General features: G+C 51.5%; 2 protein-coding genes across 6 annotated transcripts in view; one reads left to right on the top strand and one right to left on the bottom strand.

Moving 5' to 3' along the window:
- Positions 1 to 7,388, top strand: part of ZBTB7B (zinc finger and BTB domain containing 7B) — a 61,465-nt gene extending 54,077 nt beyond the window's left edge. For all 5 annotated transcript variants that reach the window (XM_060269745.1, XM_035097667.2, XM_060269746.1 and 2 more), the window contains exon 3: positions 922 to 7,388. In XM_060269745.1, the coding sequence (XP_060125728.1) occupies positions 922 to 1,408 (487 nt within the window). In that variant the 3' untranslated portion in view covers positions 1,409 to 7,388. The remainder of the gene's footprint in view (positions 1 to 921) is intronic.
- DCST2 (DC-STAMP domain containing 2) lies at positions 5,381 to 21,805 on the bottom strand. Its single transcript, XM_035098882.2, has 15 exons — positions 21,505 to 21,805; positions 20,907 to 21,077; positions 19,383 to 19,484; positions 17,944 to 18,138; positions 16,593 to 16,658; positions 15,386 to 15,599; positions 14,443 to 14,600; positions 12,964 to 13,128; positions 12,629 to 12,796; positions 9,953 to 10,053; positions 9,306 to 9,436; positions 8,639 to 8,766; positions 7,706 to 7,799; positions 6,386 to 6,673; positions 5,381 to 5,477 (listed from the first exon to the last, which is right to left on the bottom strand). The coding sequence occupies exons 1-15, from the start codon at positions 21,803 to 21,805 to the stop codon at positions 5,381 to 5,383; spliced, it is 2,379 nt and encodes a 792-aa protein (XP_034954773.2).
- Positions 21,806 to 22,354: the final 549 nt, after the last annotated feature.

Genomic DNA, 22,354 nt, shown 5'->3' with positions numbered 1-22,354 from the left:
ACAGTGGTCGGATGGGACTACTTCAGAGTAACTACTCTGCACCGCTCTGCATTTTATCTTTTTATTGGTGCTGCTTATTTACAGTGCTAAAGGTAGAGCTATTTACAGAGACACATCTCTTCAGCTTTCATCAGAACCTCCGAATGGCTTTTGGCGCGTCTTGCGCCAGCATAACAACTTGGGGAGCCCCATCCTCTTTCCCCGACGCTTTCTGCGAAGTTCCGGAGTTGGGGGGATGGGTCTGCCCCCCCTCTTTCCTCCTTCCTGTCCCACCTGGGACGCTGGCTCTTCTACCCTGCCAGAGCCTTGGATCCCACTTCCTGTTTCCCCACTGGAGCTGGAGCTTTCCCTGCTCTCAGTCGTGCTCTGGGCTGGGCTGGAACTCAGGAGGGGAGGGGCTTCGCGATACCCCTTGCCCCTCACACCACCCATCTGACTATGATGCCCCATCCACTCTGGGCGACATATATGAAAACATAATAAAACATTAAACATTTTAAAACTTTTAGATGGCTTGGGGGTTGGATAACTCCATATCCTCTTAACATTTCTCCAGTGAAAACTAGGAAACTTCCTAAGGAAAAGCAGGACGTTCCGGAATCAAATCAGAAACCAGGATGGCTTTTTGTAAATCCGGGAAGGTCCCTGGAAAATAGGGTCTGATACATTGCCAGGTTGAAAATTATGAAACAGATACAGTATCACAATGTGGACTTCAGGCCTGTTTCAAATAATATATCACCCAGCCTTAATTCCGTGTGGTCCGCTGGGTTCCTCTCCGCTTCATAAGGACTAGCAGCGCTCTTGTTTGAAGCGGAGGTTGCCCACAAGCAAGGAAGATGCTGCTGGGTCGTGGGCAGAGGTTTCCCTAAGCTCTTGCTGATGAAAATCTCCTGTCTTCCCCCCTTTCCCCCCTCGCAGGAACGACAAGCTCAAGATCCACATGCGTAAGCACACGGGAGAGCGCCCCTACTCCTGCCCGCACTGCACGGCCCGCTTCCTGCACAGCTACGACCTGAAGAACCACCTGCACCTCCACACGGGCGCCCGTCCCTACGAGTGCTGCCTATGCCACAAGGCCTTCGCCAAGGACGACCACCTGCAGCGCCACCTCAAGGGCCAGAACTGCCTGGAGGTGCGCACCAGGCGCCGGCGCCGCGGGCCCGAGCCCGACTCCTTGCCTGCCGCGGGGACGCCCTCGGCCGACCACGACTTGACCAACGGGCAGGCGGAGGGGCTGGGCCTCTCGCTCGCCCGCGGCTACTGGGATCCGGCCCGCGCCCAGCAAGCCCTGTCTCCTCACGTCAAAGAGGAGGAGGACGAGGAAGAGGAGGAGGAGGAAGGCCTCGAGGAGGGAATGGCGACGGACGACGGGCCGGCGGCGGAGGCAGAGGCGGAAACGGCGTAGGCTCCCCCCCCCAGACTAGGCCTCAGGCCTTCTTTGCTTTGGCCGTTGCCACGGCGACTCCGGGGACTAGGCCGTGGTCCAGGCCTGGATGCACTATTTCCCCACCCTTTCTGTTGCCGCGGCGACGGAGACGAGATGCACTATGACCCGCCCCTCCCTGGCGCACTGATTTGGTGCCTTTAGCAGCCCCTCAAAGGTGTAAGGGGGCAGTTAATGAACCAAAGCAGGTGGGGTTGGGGTGGTGGGAGGGCAGAAAAGCAAGGGAGAGGGTTCATATGCTCAGGATCAATGAAATAAGCAATTAAATAGGGGTAGCGCTATTTGGGAGGGGGGTGGCGTGGGAGGGAATCCTGATTTTTTCCCCTAAGAAAACAAGAGAATTATATAACTTTGGGAAGGGGGGGAGTGGTTGGTGGCCCCCCCAGACCCTGCACTTTTGGGGGGTGCTCTGACCCCCACATTAGGGAGGCTAGGATGGGACGACTAGATTTATTTATTTTTCTTAAGGCGAAAATGTCAGGTTGAGGAGCTTTTTAGGAGTGTGCCAGGTTTCCTGGCTTTGATCCCTGCAGAATTTTATTTCTGAGGAGGCAGGAGAAAGAAAAGAAGATCTTTATATTATTCTGGGCCCAGAGACTGGAACCTGCTTTTTGAGGAGGGGGTGAGGGGGAGGCCCTTACCTTTGCATGGTGGGGAAGGGAAAGCAGGGGGTGTTTTTTCCACACCACCCAGGGACGGTGCCTGCTCCCTATATCGACTGCACCTCCTTTTTTGCACAGAGAGCCCCCTGCTCGGCCCTCGACGCTTCCTGGTGGCGTCCTTGCACAGTGCAATGGGCTGGTCCCAGCAGCAACCCGTCCCCCCCCCCAGCTTGTTTTTTTGGGGGTAGGAGGATGCCCCCGAAACAAGGCTTCTGACCCACATCCCCATAGCTCTTCCACACCAAGACCCAGAACTCCTTGCAAGAAGATTGGTTTTAGCACTTGGCGGGGGACGGACCATCAACTTGGGGTTTGCCTCCTCCACCCAAAAAAACCCCTCCCCACAGAAGTTTCATTCCACAGCAACAGGTGTCAGGTAAACCTTTGCACAAAAAGGCAACGACCCCGTTGTGTTGACACAACACCCCCCACCCCACTTTAATTTTCCTCCTCCACCATTGCACTAGGGTTTTTGCCTGCAATTTGAGGGCGGGGAGGGTTCGGACTGACACACTCCTCGGTGGTGGTTAGGAATCAGGTCTAACCCCTCACCCCCATTTGCACATTCCTAAAATTTCTGGGGGCCCCCTCATCTCTCTGGAGGGGGCAAAACAGCCGGTGGGTTGGGTTAGAGAGAGGTGGCGTTTGGGGAGCACAGGGGAAAGTCCGTCCCTAGAGTATTAGCACAGAGTTTAATCTATATTTAAGAGATGATGTAATATATTATTCCCCCCTCCCCAAACTCTGCTTTCCCTTCCACCCCCAACCCTGTCGCAATTCCCCCCACCCTCCCCGCAGGTGTTTTTTTGGGGAGCCTCTCGTTAGGTGAAAAGAGGGAGGGCGGGTCTCTGGTGAGAGCCCCATGTCGTCTTCCCTTTTTTTAAAAAAAAGTGCCTGTATGTTTAAACTTGAATCTTTAGCCTACTTGAAGTGCAAAGAAAAACCGCTTCTTCCACCTTACCCTGCAATACCTCAGCTACACCTCACCCTGTCTTCCCTGTCTGGAAAAACCCCTCCTCTTAGACTCTTCCTGCAGCAGCGATTTGGTGATTTGGGGGGGGGGGGGGACAGCTGGAGATAAATGGGAAAAAAACACTCCCCTCATTGCCTTTCTCTGGGCGCGCTAGCAAAAATGTGCATATTTTCCCAGATGGCTGTGGGGGCAGGTATGTGGAAAAGACGGATGGGGTGTTCACCTTCCCGCCCATTTAATTTGTTTTTTAATATTATTAATGTGCTGGTATTCCCGGTGACTGTTGTCCGTTGAGGCTGCTTGACAATAAAAAAGGAAAGCAGGGGAAATTTTGGGTTTGCGTTGGTGTCTGTAGCCTTGCCTTCATGGTCAAAAATTCTCCCAGAAAAGGTGGAGCGAGGTGGCTTGCATTACCTGCTGCACGTGGCATTACCTGTGCCAGGAGGTGCCACTAGGCCGGCTGCTGCCACATTGTGTGTGCAGTGCTTTTTTCTATTAAAAAAATATGTTTAGGGGTACTCTAACCACCATTTTATAGTTCAACCACCATTTTATAGTTCAAATCGGGGGAAATAAATACAGTAAATGGACAAAAGTACAAAGAATCACAAAATGTTTAGGGGTATATGTACTATGTCCCCCCAGAAGAAAAACAAAAGCACACACGCACACACACACACACACACACACACACACACACACACACACACACACAATACACATCAATAGGAGTATAGCATCTAGATCAAGGGAAGTAATAGTACCACTGTATTCTGCTCTGGTCAGACCTCACCTGGAGTACTGTGTCCAGTTCTGGGCACCACAGTTCAAGAAGGATACTGACAAGCTGGAACGTGTCCAGAGGAGGGCAACCAAAATGGTCAAAGGCCTGGAAACGATGCCTTATGAGGAACGGCTTAGGGAGCTGGGCATGTTTAGCCTGGAGAAGAGAAGGTTAAGGGGTGATATGATAGCCATGTTCAAATATATCAAAGGATGTCATATAGAGAAGGGAGAAAGGTTGTTTTCTGCTGCTCCAGAAAAGCGGACATGGAGCAATGGATTCAAACTACAAGAAAGAAGATTCCACCTAAACATTAGGTAGAACTTCCTGACAGTAAGAGCTGTTAGGCAGTGGAATTTGCTACCAAGGAGTGCGGTGGAGTCTCCTTCTTTGGAGGCCTTTAAGCAGAGGCTTGACAGCCATCTGTCAGGAATGCTTTGATGGTGTTTCCTGCTTGGCAGGGGGTTGGACTGGATGGCCCTTGTGGTCTCTTCCAACTCTATGATTCTATGATTCTATATACACGTCTTGCACAAATTCCTGCCCTGGAAGGGAAAATATGTGGCGAGCAAAACTCCTCCTCCTTCTACTACTGAGGGGTGACCATGCTTTTTGGCTGTGGCTTCCACATGGGGATGTGGGAGAGGGTAATAATTATATCCATGTAGCACCTCCAGCAAAACGCCGCAGGGATTCGAGTGGCAAGAGAGGAGATTCTTATTAAACCTTAGGAAGAATTTTTTTGACTGTGGGATGGAGCACCTCAGAAGCTGGTGGACTCTCTATCGGACGTTTTCAAACAGAGCCTGGACAGCCATCTGTCAGATACTTTAGCCGCAATTCCTGCACTGTGCGGCCACTGAGAATGCTCAGTCCTCACTGGACTGATTTTAGGGTATTCCTAGGGTATTCCACCACGTCCCTTAAAGGTAAAGGGACCCCTGACCATTAAATCCAGTCGCGGACGACTCTGGGGTTACGCCGCTCATCTCACTTTTACTGGCCGAGGGAGCCAGCGTTTGTCCGCAGACAGCTTCCGGGTCATGTGGGCAGCATGCCTAAGCCGCTTCTGGCGAACCAGAGCAGCACACGGAAACGCCGTTTACCTTCCCGCCGGAGCGGTACCTATTTATCTACTTGCACTTTGACGTGCTTTTGAACTGCTAGGTTGGCAGGAGCTGGGACCGAGCAATGGGAGCTCACCCCGTCTCGGGGATTCGAACCGCCGACCTTCTGATCGGCAAGCCCTAGGCTCTGTGGTTTAACCCACAGCGCCACCTGCATCCCATACCATGTCCCTTAGGCTTTTCCTAAATACCTCTCAGGATGTGTGTGACATTTTGGCAAACCAAGATTCCCTCCTGCTTGCGGGTGGATGGTGCAATTCTGACTGCTTAAGGACCAGCATGCCCTGGCTGTATATTGAAAATAGAAGGCACTGATACCTAATTTATTGCCATACATACTTCCTCTCTTTATGGGAGGTGACAGAACCTCGTTCTCTGCCTCCCTCCCTACTTTTTTGGGCCAGACCTCTTTTCACTTTTCACCTCCTCCAGCTCCTCACCGCTGCTGGTCTCCACTTCCTTCTGGTAGCTGAAATCGAGGCTGCTGGAAGTGGGGGGAGGGGGGAGAAAGGGGTGGGTGATATAGGAAATCTCATTTAATTTTAAATGGTTTCATAGCCTCACTTTTCCCGCTCGCCCGAGGTGCTTGAAGCTGCTTGCAAAGGGACGTCTTAAAAATGAGACGATCTCGGCAGAATAATTTTAAGAAATGATTCAGGCTTGATGAGGGGTTTTTTTTTATAAAAAAAAAACCCTCTGTAAGGTCAAGGTTTGCTTCCCACACCACCTTCTGTGGGGGGCATGTGGGGGGCAGAACCAGAGGCACATTGGGTGGAGCATTCCAGATGCTCAGAGGTTGCTACAACTATGCACACGACTTCCCCCATGGCATCCAACAACACCTGGAAGAGCCGAATTTCCCCTTCCCTGGTGTATTCTCTGCTGTCATGAGCTGTCCGGCAGGCAGGAATTCAACAGGCGCAGTTGTGGCTTTGGCACGCCCCTTTGTGGCTGGGCCACAGTGCTGCCGGTTGACTGCCTGTCTGTCCCACAACTGCCAATGGCACAAAACAGTGTTTGGGATGAACAACGGCGGCTCTTAATGGGGGGGGGCCTCTGCTTTGGGTTCATTCCCTGGCATCTCCAGGCCAGGCTAGGATAGACTCCCTATCTGAACCCCTGAAAAGCCCCTGCTTGCCGGTGCGGGGCACAGATTGCAGCTTTCCTGTGTTACTGTTTTGACCAGCCCAGAACCCTGAGGACTGGCATCTTTGTTTTATTTCTAGAGACAAGGCCCCAGAGCTCCAGCTCCTGGGAGCTCCTAGGTGCCAGCCCTCCCAGTGGGCTGCGAAAGAACTGCTGGCAGTCAGTGTAGACAGTATTGAGCTAGATGGCCCCAATGGTGTGACTCCTGGGATAATAAGGCACTTTCCCACGATGCCTTGCCCTCACCTGGATGTCGACCCCGAGGAGCCGTCTTCCTCAGAGCTGCTAGATGTGTCGTCGTCGTCTTCGCTGCTGCTGCTGCTGCTGCTGCTCCCTTCCTGCTCCTTCAGCTGCTCCAGGATCTTCTTGGCCAGTTCAGGGGGTAACCGGCGGCAGCCCCCGCGCCCTTTCACGGCCCGCTCGATCCGTGCCCTCAGCAGTCGCCGCTGCTTCTGCCGTTCCTTGTCTGGCGACCCGCTGAGCGACTGCACTGCCTTGGTCCACAGAGCCATGGCCTCTTCGTCGCTGGAATCCCTGGATGAAAGAGAAGGGCTGTGTGGCTTAGTGAGTGGAGCACCTGCTCTGCATGCATCTCTGGGTAGGACAGGGGGAGGCACACTGCCTCAAAGTCTCGAGAGCTGCTGCCAGTCTCAAGACTGGCCAAGAGGGACCAGCGGTCTCACTGGGTGTGAGGTGACTTTCTATGATTTTTTTGGTTTTGGTTTTTTTTTAAAAAAATTATCACTTATTTTTACATCCATATGTAAAAATGAGGGGGCGCTCAAGGTGGCATACACTCCCCAGAAGCTCAGTCGGTAGAGCATGAGACTCACAACCTCAGAATTGTGGGGTTCGAGCCCCACGCTGGACGAAAGATTCCTGTATTGCAGGGGGTTGGACTAGATGACCCTCGTGGTCCCTTCCAACTCTGCGATTCCACAATTCTACGAGGTAGGTTAGGCTGAGAAGCGGTGACTGGCCCAGGGTCACCCAGGAAACATCCTGGCAGAGTGGGGATTTGAACCCTGGTCTCCCAGGTCCCAATAGTGTAGCGATGGGTTGCCAGTACCTGGGGCAAGGCAAGTATTGCGCCCCATAACCCATGGTTCCTGTCAGGGCCGGACGGCAGCAGCAATGGTGGCGGAGAAGGGTCTTCTCAGCAGGGAGAAGGAAGCTGGGGAGGGGACAGGAGCAGTAGAGGCCGTTTATTTTATTGTTATTATTAGTTTCATGAAAATTTTACACTGCTTGATTTTTTTTTAAAAAACCCCCTCAATATGGTTCTTTTTCTTTTGAAATCCCCCCCCCATTTTGCACCCAGGGCAACAGCCCCACTGCCCCCCCCCCACTACTCCACTGCCAGGACCTACCCCAGTGCTCTAACCACTACGCCACAGTTCCTTTGCCATGGTTTCAGCGCCAACGACGTGTAAGCTCTAAATCATTTCATCACTTCTTTGCGTGCATGCATGGGTGCGGCAGGAGAGGCGCTGCAGAATTAGCTCCTAGAGAGGCTGACATGATTTACTAAGTGAGGGCAATGGAAACATGAAGTTTATCACTCACACCTCCTCGTCCATGTCTCCCTGGTAGGTTAAGGGTGCCATGCAGATGGAGCACATGTTGTCCAGGAGTTTGTAGCAGTCCGGACAGTAGATACCTGCGGAGACGGGATGGGGAGAGTCACGGGGCGTAAGGCGAGCTAGGCTGGGATACCTTTATCAACCCTCTGAGTGGGCGGGGGCAGAGACAAAGATAGGAAGAGCAATGGCAGAGTGAGAGGAGCAATATAAGGTGGTTCACTTTCCACACACTCCTCTTATCCAGGAAAGATCAGGGTGTGAAGGCAAGGCCAGTGAGGGGTGTGGCCTGGAGAGAAGGGGTGTGGCCAGTGATGGGGGTGTGGCCTGGGGGAGAGTCCTGAGGGCCAGACAGACAGGCTTGGAGGGCCGCATTTGCCTCCTGGACTGTGCTCTCCCACCACTGCCGTACAGATTTCCTGGGGGACAATCCCAAGGGTACATACGGAAACTTTTTCAGCTCAAGACATGGGCATAGCTCGCTGCCCCCCACCCCCAACCGCCAAAATCACATGAATAAATAAAAATACTTAAGTAAAAATGGACAGAGCAAAGGGTATAAGTTTAACCTGTTACAGCAAGCTAGTTCCTACCCTCACTGCCACGCACCCCGCCCGGCGCTCTAGTCTCCGTCCAAACAAGTGAGAAACAGGATCAGAATTCAAGGACACAGTCTGGCCAGGCAAGAACATGCAAGCAGGGTCGGGAGCAGGCTTGGTGAAGGCTGTGGCCTGGGGAACGCTCCAGATAGAGAGGTTTGGAAGGCTGCATTAGCCCTCTGGGCCTGAGGCTGCCTACTCCTGCGGCAGCGGCCAGTAACTACATCCTGCAGAATATTATCGACTCCACCCGCCTTTTACAGCCTTTCTGGGCCTCGCCTTTGCCCCACAGCCTCCCTCTCCCTGCCCCGGCTTCCAACCTCGGCATCCCTGCGTACTGCAGGTGACAAAGTCCTCGCTGTCCGTGTCCTTGCGGATCTTCCCGCAGCCCATGCAGTAGGACTCGTGCACGCCCAGTTTCTTGACCAGCCACGAGCACAGTCGAGACCTGCGGAGGAGACCCATGGGGGATGTCTATTTCTCTCTCACACACACAAACGGAGACACAACACACTGCATGTCAAGATTCTGCAAAAGCACCATCAGTCTCTGCTTTTATCTCTGTGCAGGTGCAACGTCGTCGTTTTGATTTATATACCACCCTTATCCAAAGATCCCAGGGCATCAGCCACAACTGTCTGCAGGTTCCTCAACCCTATTATTACAACCTGCCCTTCACCAGAAGGTCCCTGGGCAGGTTACACCAGTATAAAATAAAGCATTAAAATCAGCGTGAAACAAATCAGAATCACAACCAAAGTGTGTCCTGAAAATATATTTCTCAAATGTAGGATGATGGATAGGTTGTATTTCCTGTGCTCTGGCCAGAAGGAAAAGGATATCGGATGGAAAGCATTTCTGACAACGACGACAACAGAATTGTGTGTCCAATGTTTTTGACTACAAGTCCCATCAGCCCCTGCTGGCACGACCATCATAGACTACAACTCTTTCCTTCCATTGTGGGGAAAGGGTTTGGGGGCTTACTTAGCTGCGAGGACCAGCAAAATGTTGGTGTGTCCCCCATCTGCTGAGCGATTCCTCACGGCCTTTAGCACGGCTTGGGCCAGCCCCGTCCTTCGTGTCAGGATGGTGTTGTAGAGGTAACAGGTGCGCTCCTAGAGAATCGTTGCGGGGAAATAAGGTCACTGGGTTGAGCAGGAGACCAGGCGCCCAGGGAATTAGTTGGGGTGAAGGCCGCATGCAGAAAAAAGCAGGAGTTGAGGTGGACAGGTGGCTCAAGGTGGTGCTGTGGTTAGAATCGTAGAGTTGCAAGGGACCCCCATCTAGTGTAACCCCTCAAATGCAGGAATTTCAACTAAAGCATCCACAACGGATGGTCATCCAACTTCTGCTTTAAAAAAACACACACCAAAAACCTTCAAGGAAGGAGACCCCACCACCTCTCGAGGGAGACCTTTCCACTGCTGAGCAGCTCTTGCTGTCAGAAAGTGCTTCCTGATGTTTAGTCGGAATCTCCTTTCTTGTAATTCGAAGCCAAAGTTATCGATTGCAGAGGAAAGGGAAGAGAAACAAACTCCTCCCACTCCATACATCTTTGGCTTATTAGCCCACCTAAAGCTAAATTCCTCCCCGATCAAAGGACGTGTGTGTGTGTGTGTAGAGTCACTCACCTGTTCACGGGAGGGATAGTACCAAGCACACACCGCCCGCCGCAGGCGCTGTATGTAAGTGCCGAAGATGGCGATGAAGAAACAGACGCCGTACATGAGACCTGGGAGATGGGTGAGTGAGAGGTTTGAAGGAGCAACTGCCGGGTCACACCACTTACTTTATCTACTTATTTGGGGCATTTATATCCATCCTCTCCCCCCCCCCCCGGAACTTGATGTGGCGTGCATGGTTCAATTCAGTTAATCCCCACAACAAGGCAGGCAGGTTAGGCCAAGAGGCAGCGACTGCCCCAAGGTCCTCCAGTGAGCTTCATGGCCAAGTAGGGATTTGAACCCTGGTCTCTCTCTCCCCCCCCCCCGTCCTAGCCCGACACTCTAACCCAGGCATCCCCAAACTGCGGCCCTCCAGATGTTTTGGCCTACAACTCCCATGATCCCTAGCTAATAAGTTTGGGGATGCCTGCTCTAACCACTGCCCCACACTCTGATATCACACGGAGAATCCTGGGAACTGTAGTTTGTTAAACCAGCTTGCCGGAAGGAGGCTTACAAGGCACCACCCAACCATCTCAGGGACACCACTCCAGATTTGTGCAGGGTTTGTCCCTGAGCCTTTTCTTCCCCCGGAGATATCCCACAAGGCAGCAGAGGTTTGGGATCAGAGCTTTCCTTCTCCCAGGTTTTCTGCCTCCCAAGGGATATGAGCCCCACCTGCCCCTCACCTCCCTCTAAAGCAGGTGCAGAAATCACCTTCTTGACTGTCGGGCCCACTCTTGGACTTGCCCACTCAATCCTTCAGAGCCTGTCTTTGCACGCAGGGGCATTCCCAAATTCACCGAGGGTTTGTGACCCATCGGCTCCCCTCACTTGGTTTAGCCGGCCAGTCAAATATGTTTCCCGGAGTGTGGTTGCTGTCACACGCTGACGCAGCTTCTAAGAGCCACAGGTGACAGGTGGGTGCAAGGTGGGGACCCAAGGTGGACAAACTAGCCTAGAAGGAGCACGATGCAACTCCTGCTCCCCTAACACCCCTGTTGTACCCTTGCGGAACATTTCATGCACCCTGCAATTCCAGAAGCAGCCACAAGAGGCTGGTGCAGAGCTTCGCGCTTTTAATGGGAGAGTCCATGGACCAGAGCAGTTCAGCAGTCCAGGGAATCTTCCTCTCCTCCAGCTAATGTACTTTGTCACTGATATGAAGTTCTGGTGCGCTTTCTTCTGAGTGATACGGCTTAGACATCTGTATCCCCCCCCATCTAGTTTCTTCCCTGATGCTGGTGGCCAAGTTCTACCTTACAGGTAGACTTGTGGCCACAATCCCATAGGGACCTTTCAAGTCCGCCTTTCACCAACCTGGCACCCTCCAGACGTTTTGAACTACAACTCCCCATCGTCCCTGAGCACCGTGGCTATTGACTGATGGGAGTTGTAGTCCACAATGGCCCGGCTGCCTGGGGCCGATGGGAAATGTGGTCCAAAACATCTTGAGGGTGCCAGGTTCGTGAAGGTTGCTCCAGCCCACAACCTCCCACAACCAGTCCTGGAGTTCTGCCCGGACACGGAGGTCCAGCGCCGAGGGCCTTCTGGCAGTTCCCTCGCTGCGAGAAGCCAAGTTACAGGGAACCAGGCAGAGGGCCTTCTCGGTAGTGGCACCGACCCTGTACAACACCCTCCCATCAGATGTCAAAGAGAAAAACATCTGCCAGGCTTTTAGAAGACATCTGAAGGCAGCCCTGTTTAGGGAAGCTTTTAATGTTTAACAGGCCATTGTATTTTAATATTTTGTTGGAAGCTGCCCAGAGTGGCTGGGGTAACCCAGCCAGATGGGAGGGGTATAAATAATAAATTATTATTATTATTATTATTATTATTATTATTATTATTATGGAGTGGCTCTGCCTGTCACTGTCGCTGCTGCCACCTACTGCTGGCCTCCCCATGCCACGCTACAGCAGAGGATCTCAACCTTTTGGGGTCCATGGCTCCCTTGACCAACTACATTCTTTCTGCGGCACCGCTGTGGGGGCTCGGGAGCCCTGTTTTGTCCCCCCTTGCCTGCAGAGCTGGCAGCCTCTCACCCTTTTTCAAATACCCTCCCTTGTGAAGTGTCCCCTCGGCCTCCTCTCTTCTCCCCTCTGCTTGGGAGTCCTTTGGGCAGCCACAGCCACTGCCCCTGGTTTCTGAGCTACCTCCCCACCCCAAATAAAGGTGCCTCCTCACACTGCCCCACAGGGGCTTGGGAAGCACCCCCTAGCCAGCCCCAGAGGCGCCATTCGCTTGCAACAAACAGCTGTGCAAGCCTTTGGGAGGCAGAGACGCAAGAGGGCATCAGAGGAGGGAGGGAAGGAAAGAAAGAGGGTCCGAGGCCAGTGTTGCCCACGGCACCCCTGACCATAATTCAAGGCACCCCAGGGTGCCACGGCACACTGGTTGAAAACCATTGCTCTACAGGACAGAGGCAGGAACGGAAGCAGGAGGGGGCTATTCGTGTCCTGCCCATCTGATAGGCTCCCTGGGAGCATCTAATGGGATGGCACTTCCAGGAAGAAGATGGGGACAAAGCTAGCATTCGTTATCTCTGCTCTGGCTCCACCTACTGTTGGACCTCCAGTCCTACCAGTCCCCAAAGGCAGCCACCACTGGGGAGGAAGCCTTTCCCAGCCCACCCCCAGTTACCAATGACGATGTAGCCGTCGTAATCGGGCTCCGACGGGCGCAGGCGACATTTCCGGGACAGGACGCTGACGTTGCCCCGCTGCAGGACCTCGAAGGCCGAGACCATGTCGCGGTACATCTCGCCGGTGTAGCCCGTCCCGTTGACACTGACGCTCAACGTCACAGGGGCTGCGGGGAGACACGGCTCAGGCCCTGATCTGAACGGGAGCCGTTATGTCTGAATCTGAATCCCTGAATCTCCACCCATAATTAGTGCAAAAACAGGTCCACCCTTGTACTCTTTTGGCGGGGCGGGTGGGCTGCACAATTGGCCACCACCCCACCAGTTGTGTTACCTCTTGCAACAATTTCTCCATGCAGCAGATACCGCACCAAGTCCAACAGCCAGAAGACCGAAAAGTCAGCAATGATCAGCAGGACAGCAAGAATCAGTTGGCGGAAGAGGGAGACAATGGCCAGCGTGTAGCGGAGTTGCTCTTTGCGGGGCAATATGAGCGAGGCTGCAGAGGAAGAAGCAATAGCAGCTGGGAGGGCACAGGGTGAGGGGAAATCTGCCTCTCTCTCAGGCCACATTCACACCATTTAAAGCGCTACGGTGCCCCTTTAAACCACCATCCTTTCCCCCAAAGAATTGTGGGAGCTGTAGTCTGTCTGGGGTGCTGAGAATGATTAGGAGACCTCCCAATTCCCCTCACTGAGCTAAACTTTGGAAATTGCCATTGTGTGTAGCACCCTTAACACACTACATTTCCCATGATTCTTGGGGGGGGCGGAGCCATGTTGTTTGGTACTGCTTTAAATGTACAGTGCAGACAGGCCTCTTGGCGTGTAATGCAATATTATTATTATTATTATTATTATTATTATTATTATTATTATTATTTATACCCTGCCCATCCGGTTCAGTTGCCCCAGCCACTCTGGGTGGCTTCCAACACATATAAAACGTAATGAAATGTGGTGCATGCTCTAGTTATCTCTCGCTTGGACTACTGCAATGCGCTCTACGTGGGGCTACCTTTGAAGGTGACCCGGAAACTACAACTAACCCAGAATGCGGCAGCTAGACTGGTGACTGGGAGCGGCCGCCGAGACCATATAACACCGGTCCTGAAAGACCTACATTGGCTCCCAGTACGTTTCCGAGCACAATTCAAAGTGTTGGTGCTGACCTTTAAAGCCCTAAACAGCCTCGGTCCAGTATACCTGAAGGAGCATCTCCTCCCCCATCGTTCTGCCCGGACACTGAGGTCCAGCGCCGAGGGCCTTCTGGCGGTTCCCTCGCTACGAGAAGCCAAGTTACAGGGAACCAGGCAGAAGGCCTTCTCGGTAGTGGCACCCACCCTGTGGAATGCCCTCCCACCAGAGGTCAAAGAGAAAAACAACTACCAGACCTTTAGAAGGCATCTCAAGGCAGCCCTGTTTAGGGAAGCTTTTAATGTTTGATGGATTTCTGTATTTTAATATTTTGTTGGAAGCCGCCCAGAGTGGCTGGGGGAACTCGGCCAGATGGGCGGGGTATAAATATATTATCATTATTATTATTATTATTATTATTATTATTATTATTATTATTAAACATTAAAAACTTCCCAATACAGGGCGGCCTTCAGATGTCTTCTAAAAGTTATGTGGTTCTCCTATTTATCTGATGGGAGGGCGTTCCACAGGGAAGGCGCCACTACCGAGAAGGCCCTCTGCCCGGTTCCCTGCACCCTACATATTCATGTTTCCACCCAACGCCTCTCATTTTAGTAAATAATCTCCAGAGACCAGAACATCCAGGCTGGGTCTTTCTAGAGTTGCTGCCTTACTTGGGCGGATGTACTTGGTACACTCCTTCGCAGACAATGGCAGGACAGTGGGCTTCTTGTTCTTCCTCCGCATTGCGTCCATCTCCAGGAATGGCTTGGTGATGAAGATGTTGTCAAAACTGTCCTCGTGCAAATAATGCTTCCGGTAAAGCAGAGCCCTGTTGAAGCCAAGCAGCTGACATTTCCATGTCGCTTTCACAGGAGAAAGGCTGATAGGTTAGCTCCGCAAGTATAAGCAGATCCCTGCTGGATCAGGCAAATGGCCCATCAAGCCCAACACCCTGCTCTCACAGTGGGACCCAAGCATAAAAAGCACTGTTCTCCTGCAGTTTCCAGCGCCTGGTCTAAATGTCCTCCCAACCAATCAGGGATCACATATCAAATTGAACTTAACAGTGGTGTTTAGCCAAATGGAACTTATAGAGGTGATCCTCCGGAGGTTGTTGGACCATAGCTGCCAAGTCTCCCGTATTCCCCGGGAAACCCCCGTTTTTCCAGCTGTTCCCAGCTGAAAAAATGGATTCCCCCCCCCCCGGTTTATTCTGGCGCAGCGGCCATTTTGGAACTGGGCAGAGCATGCTCAGAAGCGACTTTTGATGCAGCTCTGCCCAGTTCCAAAATGGCTGCAGTGCGACTTATGGCGTGGCGGCCATTTTGGAACTGGGCAAAGAAGCATCAAAAATCGCTTCTGAGCATGCTCCGCCCAGTTCCAAAATGGCGGCAGCGCTACTTCTGGTCTGCTACTTCCGGTCCAGTCCCTTATTTCTCAGATAGGAACTTGGCAGGTATGTGTTGGACTCCATCTCCCATCAGCCCCAGCTAGTAAGACCAATGGTGAGGGATGATGGGAGGTGTAGTCCACCACCGCTGGACAGTCCTTAGCCCTGTCTTAGGAATGGCAAAGAAGCTCCTCACTCTTCTTGGCCTCCTTGCTGTGACTCACTTGACGTAGAGGTAAAGAATGACCAAGGTAGACATATAGCCAAAAAGCCCCACAGCCTCCTTCGCAGGCTGCAGGCGCCTGGAGACGTCCTCCATGATGTCAAAGGCGACTTGGGACAGGCTCTTGCTGGCATTGACGGTCACATCGTAGTGGTGCACAGCTGTGATGTTGAACTCAAACTCCTGTCGCACGCGGTTCAGCACATCCACAATCGCTGGTGCATATTGGGGGAGATGGGAGGGTGTGAGAACAAGGGTGGCTACGTCTATACTACAACTCTAGCGGGGGCTTGAATCGCTTTGTTAAAAGGTCACGTTTTGGTGACTCACAGCGCCACAAGACTGTTAAGTATAATTGTTTAATAGCACAGTGAGATTGAGAATGCCTGTATGTATATTGCGAAGGGTTTACTGTTGGAATATTCCACTTGAGCTTCCTGAGCTCTAACAGGTTGATAATTAACTGCTGGTGTTCTCTGATAGCTGTATCGTGAGTGTTTAACCTTAGATCATGTGAGGGGTATTTGACTGCAAATCTCTGAAGGGAGCTGCCTGTTAGTCTTTCTCTGGAAGCCACAGGGAGCAACGGATGTGGTAATGATGTTTCTCCAGCAGCAAATAACCTTATGCTGGATGCAGCTATGGCAGAGATTTTGGCTCTGATCGTAATTATATTATATATTTAAGAAGAAGAACCTCTGCTTGAATATGCATATGCTTCATACTACTTTCTGGGTGTGTCATTGATCGTTTTTGTACCTGTTTTGAAGGAGTCATGGTCAGTAAAGCTTTAAATCATATTCATAGGTCTGGGCAATTTTTATTCCAAAAGGAGTCAGTTTTTATGCATCCAATTGTTTCATGGTGCGCAGGGATGATGGGAATTGTAGTTTCAAAACATCTGGAGGGCCGAGTTTGCCTATGCCTATGCCTGGTCTGAGTTTTGGGTTTAGTTTTCCTTTGCCCTCCCTGTGCCTTTTACCTTATGTGTCTTTAAAAAAAAAGATTGCAAGCTTAGGAGTAGGGATTGCCTTGCTTTGATTGTATGTAGGCTGCTCTGGAAGCCTTTTGCGGTATCAGATGCTATGTACTGTATAAGTAAAGGTGTCCACTTAAAAACTCAGGGAAGGCCCTGCTGGATCAGACACCAGTTCAGGCCCACCTGAGCTAGACAGGTGCTTTATCCCCCAAGCTTTCTTCACACTCACGCTCAACAACCTTGCGGCGCAGGAACGGTGCTATGTACTGTGGGATTATGCAGAAGACCAGGAGGACTGTGGGAGGAAAAGACAAGACCATTAGGAGGGCAGGGCAAGGTGGTCTAGCTCCCAGCCGCACACTCATTCATTGGCTGGTCTCAACCACAGCAGTACTGCTACTCCTAAGCAATAATATAGTGATTCGGTGAGGTCAAAGCAAGTTCAACACATTATCTCATTCGCCCACATGCAACAGTCCTCTAAGGTACGCTGGTATTACGATCCCTTCTCTTGTCAGTTAATCGGGGTCTGAAAAGCTAATGAACAGCAGCTACCATATATCTTGCCAGCACATAACACAACCATAACACACCAGTCTCCCCCGCCCCAATAGCTCCCAACAATATATTATTAAATGGCTGATTTCTGCAAATCTCTCTGGATTCAGCTATACAGTTGCAAACATAACGTTTTAAGTGCATTATACAAATGTGACAATAGATGGTGATGGTGAGCTATTGGCAAATTCAATATATATATTTAAACTTTTTTTTAAAGCATTTTTACAGCATTTTTAAAAATGTGTCTAGATTCCATCTCTGTCTGGCCTGGTCGGACTCCAGGGCTGAGCTCCGGCGGTGTTTGAGGTTGGGGCCATGCAGAGTTTGTGAAGAAGCACCAGAGTCATGCTAGCTATTTGCCACAGACACCAGAGGTCAAGGCTCACACTAGCATGACGAAGGGGTCAGAGGTCAGAGGTTACACAAAGCAGGGCTCATGAGAGGTCAAAGATAGCGTTAAGCAGGTGGACGAAGGGCTCAGAGGCCAGTTCATGGACTGTGATTAAGGCCAGGGGTCACAGTAGGCAGAAACAAAGCTGCCCAGGGGCCAGAGGTCAGGGGTCATCCTAAATAGTGACCAGGCTTGTAGGAGCTAGAGGAGCTATGCCGTGTCTATCATGAATAAGCATAGTTTGTGCTGGCTAGGTCACAAACAGTGACTAGACTAACGTGGAGTCATGCCAAGCAGTGAAAAGTCGGAAGAGGTCATAGGTCAGGGGTCATGCTAATCAGAAACTAAGTGAACCAGGGGTCAGAGGTCAGGAGTCACACTGGGCAAGGACTAGGTTAATGAGAGGCCATAGGTCATGCTAAACAGCGATTAGCCTAGCAAGAGGTCAGAGGTCACAGTAAGCAGTGGCTAGATTGACGAGAGGTCAGGGGTCACGCTAAGGGTCAGAGGTATGGGGATGAAGGGCTGGAGACAACAGAATCCCACTGACCGCTGCCCTAGTGTCAGAGGTCAAGTGCAGCCATTGGAGGGGCGACAGGAGGGTCAAGGGGTCAAAGTTCATGCTCACTATTAGCCAGGCCGCAGAGGTACTTGAAGAGCAGGACGACGGAGCAGAGGAAGTAGAGGAAGGGGATGGCCCGCTCACACGTGTCCTTGGCGTCGTCAAAGAGACGGGCGCACTTCCGGTAGGGGGTGCCCATCTCCTCGTTGCAGACCTCGCCCAAGTTGAGGAGGAAGTACCACACGTTGCGCAGGCAGTGAGCTGCTCGGAAGGAAGGGACAGAAGAGAAAGGCGTGAATTTGCCTGTCGGAAGCACGTGCAGAGCGCAGCAGCTAGGCTACTTGGGGGGGCTTGTGGCTGCCGGCCAGTAACACCCTGCGGGCAGGATTTGAACTCGCGGCGAGTCTTCTGCTGGGCCAAGTTCAAGGTATAATATGTCCTTCTCCAGCTCAGGAAGCAGGTTACTTGAGAGACAGCCTTACCCCTTATACATCATCCAGGAGATCACTGTGGTCTGCGGCAGGATCTCTCCTAAAAATCTCAAAGATTTCAGAAATCCACTCTCTCAGAGCAGGGCTTTTAGGGGGCCTATACCTGTTCTGTGGAACAGTATCCCTGTCCAGATATGATAGGCACCCCATTAGCTGCACTTCCTGGAAACAACTGAATATATTTTTGTTCTGACAGGTTTTTCCAGCCGGATGAATGGGTCTTTTCCACAAGTGTGCACTTTGCTTGTCTGTTTTTAATTCTGCTTGTGGAAAGCTCTCCCCAGAGAGACCCGCCTGACACCATCTTAGGCCCTGGGGAAAAAACAATCCTCTTTCACCAGGCCTTTAGCTTGTAACTTGTAGGCTGTTTTAAATCGTTTTTAATATTTTGTTTTAATGTTGTAAATCATACCTTAGGGTGAAGGGCGGCTAATTAGTAAATAATAGTAATCTGTGGCCTCATTAACTGGGTGGGATGTTTTATTCCTGCCTACTGGAAAGTGGATCGTGGTTTAGGTTTTTCTCTTCTTTTGTGCCAGCTTTAATGGATGTGTTTGTTTGTTTGTTTGTTTATATACCATAGGTCGCTTTGAGTTATAGATGCATTCATTATTATTATTATTACGGTAAATTTATTGATTGCTTTTTCTTTTCTTTTTTACCAAAGCCACTTTTGGTATATAAACAAACGAACACATATTATTATGATTACATTTAATTTTTATTACCTGTACATTTGTTTGGAAGGTGATTAGTAATTCAAAGATGATAAGGATGATAATCGTAATAATGACAGACAGTCTCTGTGGGTAAATTAGCTGCCTTGTGATAGGTTGGAATTAGCCAAAAGCTCTCTTCTCCTTTAATCCCACGGGTGACACCATAGGAAACCCAGCCAGATGGGCAGGGTATAAATAATAAACTCTTATTATAGGGCGCAACCCCTTTTGTCCATCTCCTTGGCTTCTCGCATCCCCCCCCATCCCAACCCATTCTGCGCCCCTGCAAGCTCACCCACATGCCGTACAGAGTCCATGACAGATCGGAAAAGCTTTCGGACGCGGTCACCAACCACTTTTGCCTTCTGAGCGATGTCCTTGATTTTTCGTAGCGCATCTAGGCAGATGATGTTGGGAGAGAGAGACAGCCCACCTTAATTATGGTCGGTGTCTACTAAGAACCAAGAACAGCGCCAGGGTTGCTAGATAGGGTTGCCAGATTCTGGAGCTTTTTTGGGGGGGAAACCTAACCCAAAAATAGTGATTCTAAGCTTTTTGAGCTGTTTCCACTGCTTTTTCCACCATGTTGCCATACACCCGGCTTTTCCCCTGACATTTTGCCAATTCAGCAAAATTCCCCCCTGGCGCCGTTTTTGCACCCGAAAACCAAGACGTGTCAGGAATTTTCCTGACGTATGGCAAGTTACACCAGCTCCTGTTAGGATGGTTAATGAGGGTGCTTGGCGTGGAGAAAGCAGATAGGCTGCCTCATCAACACCGTTGGGCACCCGAGGGAGATGAAAGTTTGGAAATTCGGGACAGATAAATGGATGTCCACACAGTACAGAAACGTAAGGGATATGCTCCAAAAGGAGGCAGTGATGGCAACTAGCTTAGATGGCTTTAAAAGTGGATTCAGCAAAATCACAGAGGCTAGCAATGGCTACCAGACACAGTAGAGATGTTCTGCCTCCAATGTCAGAGGCCTTCATGTGCCTCTGAATTACCGGTACCAGTTTGGTGGGAGTTGCTGCCGCACTCTGTCCTGCTTTGGGGTTTACCAGATGCATCTGCGGGTTGTTTGTTTGATTGTGTGTCTGACTGTTAACCAGAAGGTTGGTGGTTCGAGCCCACGTAGGGATGTCTGTGGGGAGGATTCCTGCGCTGCAGGGGGGTTGGCCCAGGTGCCCCCCCCCCAGGGGTCCCTTCCAACTGTACAATTCTGTGATTCTACGATTGATTTATATTTTGCTATTTGTTTATTCATTGGATTTATATACTGCCCTTCATCACAAGATTTCAGGGCGGATCGCAAGATCTCTCCTCCGGAAACTTGTGCGGAATCACATGCTAGTGGTGGGCGATGTCAGAGACAAAAAGTGGGTGGGGCCACGGAGATAAATATTGCCTTTGCGGAGAGCAAGTAAGGCAAGCAATAGGCATTCCTCTTCTTCAAGGGAGCATGTCAGAAAAAAACACAAAGAAGATGTGAAGCTGGACTGCTGAGGGGGCGTGGCCTGGGGAGAGGAGGTGTGGCCTGGGCTGCTGAGGGGAGCATGGCCTGGGGAGAGGAGGCGTGGCCTGGGCTTCTGAGGAGGCGTGGCCTGGGGGTGATGAGGGGGCGTGGCCTGGGGAGAAGGGGCGTGGCCTGGGGAGAATTCAGAGTGCCAGACAGAGAGGCCTAGAGAGCCACATTCAACTCCTGTGGACAGAGATCTTCCAACCCCTGCCTTTAAAAAAAAATACACTTCCAACCCAGCCAGGAATAAAAGTGCACGGCTGGTGCAAGCACAGCAGCAACAAAACCCCGTCGTCTCACTGATCAGGGGCTCGCGGGCCCTCTGCAGCATTTCTGCCGTCTGGTTGAGGGCGAGCTCAGCGCCACACGACACGGCATCGGCGCAGCGGGTGAAGTTGCGGATGATGTTGGCGAAGGGGCCCTCCATGGCCAAGCCGAATGCCAGGACCAACAGCATGGTCTTGCCTTCTTCTGTAGGGGGCGATAGAGATGGGAGAAGGAATAGAAAAGCGTCAGGGGCTGAGTGGGGGTCCCTCTCACAGAAGCCTTTCTCCCCCTGCCCCAGAACCGCAGCTGTATGTCGCCAGCCAGTTCTTAGGCCCTGCCAACAGCACTGAGTGAGGCGCTTCAACAAAACGTTGCAGTGGGGAGTGTGGCTGTTTGCAGCTCTCTCCTCTCAGGCCTACCTGGAGATGCCAGGCATCGAAACTGGGACCTTGTGTATGCAAGGCAGATGCTCTCCCAGCGACTACAGCCCTTGTTCTCTGAAGTAACCAGTATTAGGGGTAGGAATATCCCCCAAATAATAGCAGCTTTTGCTGTGGGTCGTTTCCCAAAATGGTGGATTCTGTCTGGGGACTGCATTATTTTCACTTGTCTTGGGTTTCCCCACACTTACTTGAGAAGATCTGCGGCAGCATGAGGAGGACGGTGACACGAACTTTGCGTGAGAAGGCCATGCCAAGGCCAAGGCCAAGGGCCAGGGTGATGGTCGACAGAAGGCAGTACCAGATGTTGTACCCCTGCACGAAAATGACCATTGCCCCATAGGCTGTGGCAAGGATCATGCCCACGGCAAAGCCACCCACGCTACGGGCCACGGACCGGCTCAGGGTGTCCTCGACCACCCATGGGACCTGTGGCTTCTTTCTCTTCCTGTTTTGACCCCCACGCAGTGAGAAAATAGACAGTAGACCCATGGCAGTGATGGCTTCAGGGAGGCTACCCAATAGACTACTGCATGGACCAGAGCAGAAGGTGTTTCTTGGTCGGTGTCTGCGATGGGTTTAGAAGTGTGTCTGGTAAAACACACTGTGTTGAAAACTTATGGGGTGGTAAGATATTTGGAATGGGGGAGCCAGGAAAGGAGAAAGTCTCCAGTCAGTGTGTCATTGTCGCACCAACAACTATACCAAGGTTCCTATTAGAGATCTGAAAAACCAGTAGTCTCGAGATTCTGCTAGGCTCCACACTGAGCATGTCAGATTCTGTCCCTAGCTCCACCCACATTCTAAGTAGCTCCTCCCATCACCTGCTGGATACTCTCTTGACTCCACCCTAGCCACGCCCACATTCCACACTAGGTCCTCCCACCACTTGCTGGATTCCTTGTTGACTCCACTTTAGCCCCACCCACATTCCACACTAGCTCCTCCCCTGGCTTACCAAATTCTGTCCCAGCCTTGCCCCTAGTCCCACCCACTTTCTGCCCTGGCTCCTCCCATCACTCGCTAAAAACACTTACTGTA

This window comes from Zootoca vivipara, chromosome 17 (genome assembly GCF_963506605.1).
Source record: "Zootoca vivipara chromosome 17, rZooViv1.1, whole genome shotgun sequence".
Taxonomy (NCBI): Eukaryota; Metazoa; Chordata; class Lepidosauria; order Squamata; family Lacertidae; genus Zootoca; species Zootoca vivipara.
This window is presented reverse-complemented; position numbering and strand designations above follow the sequence as displayed.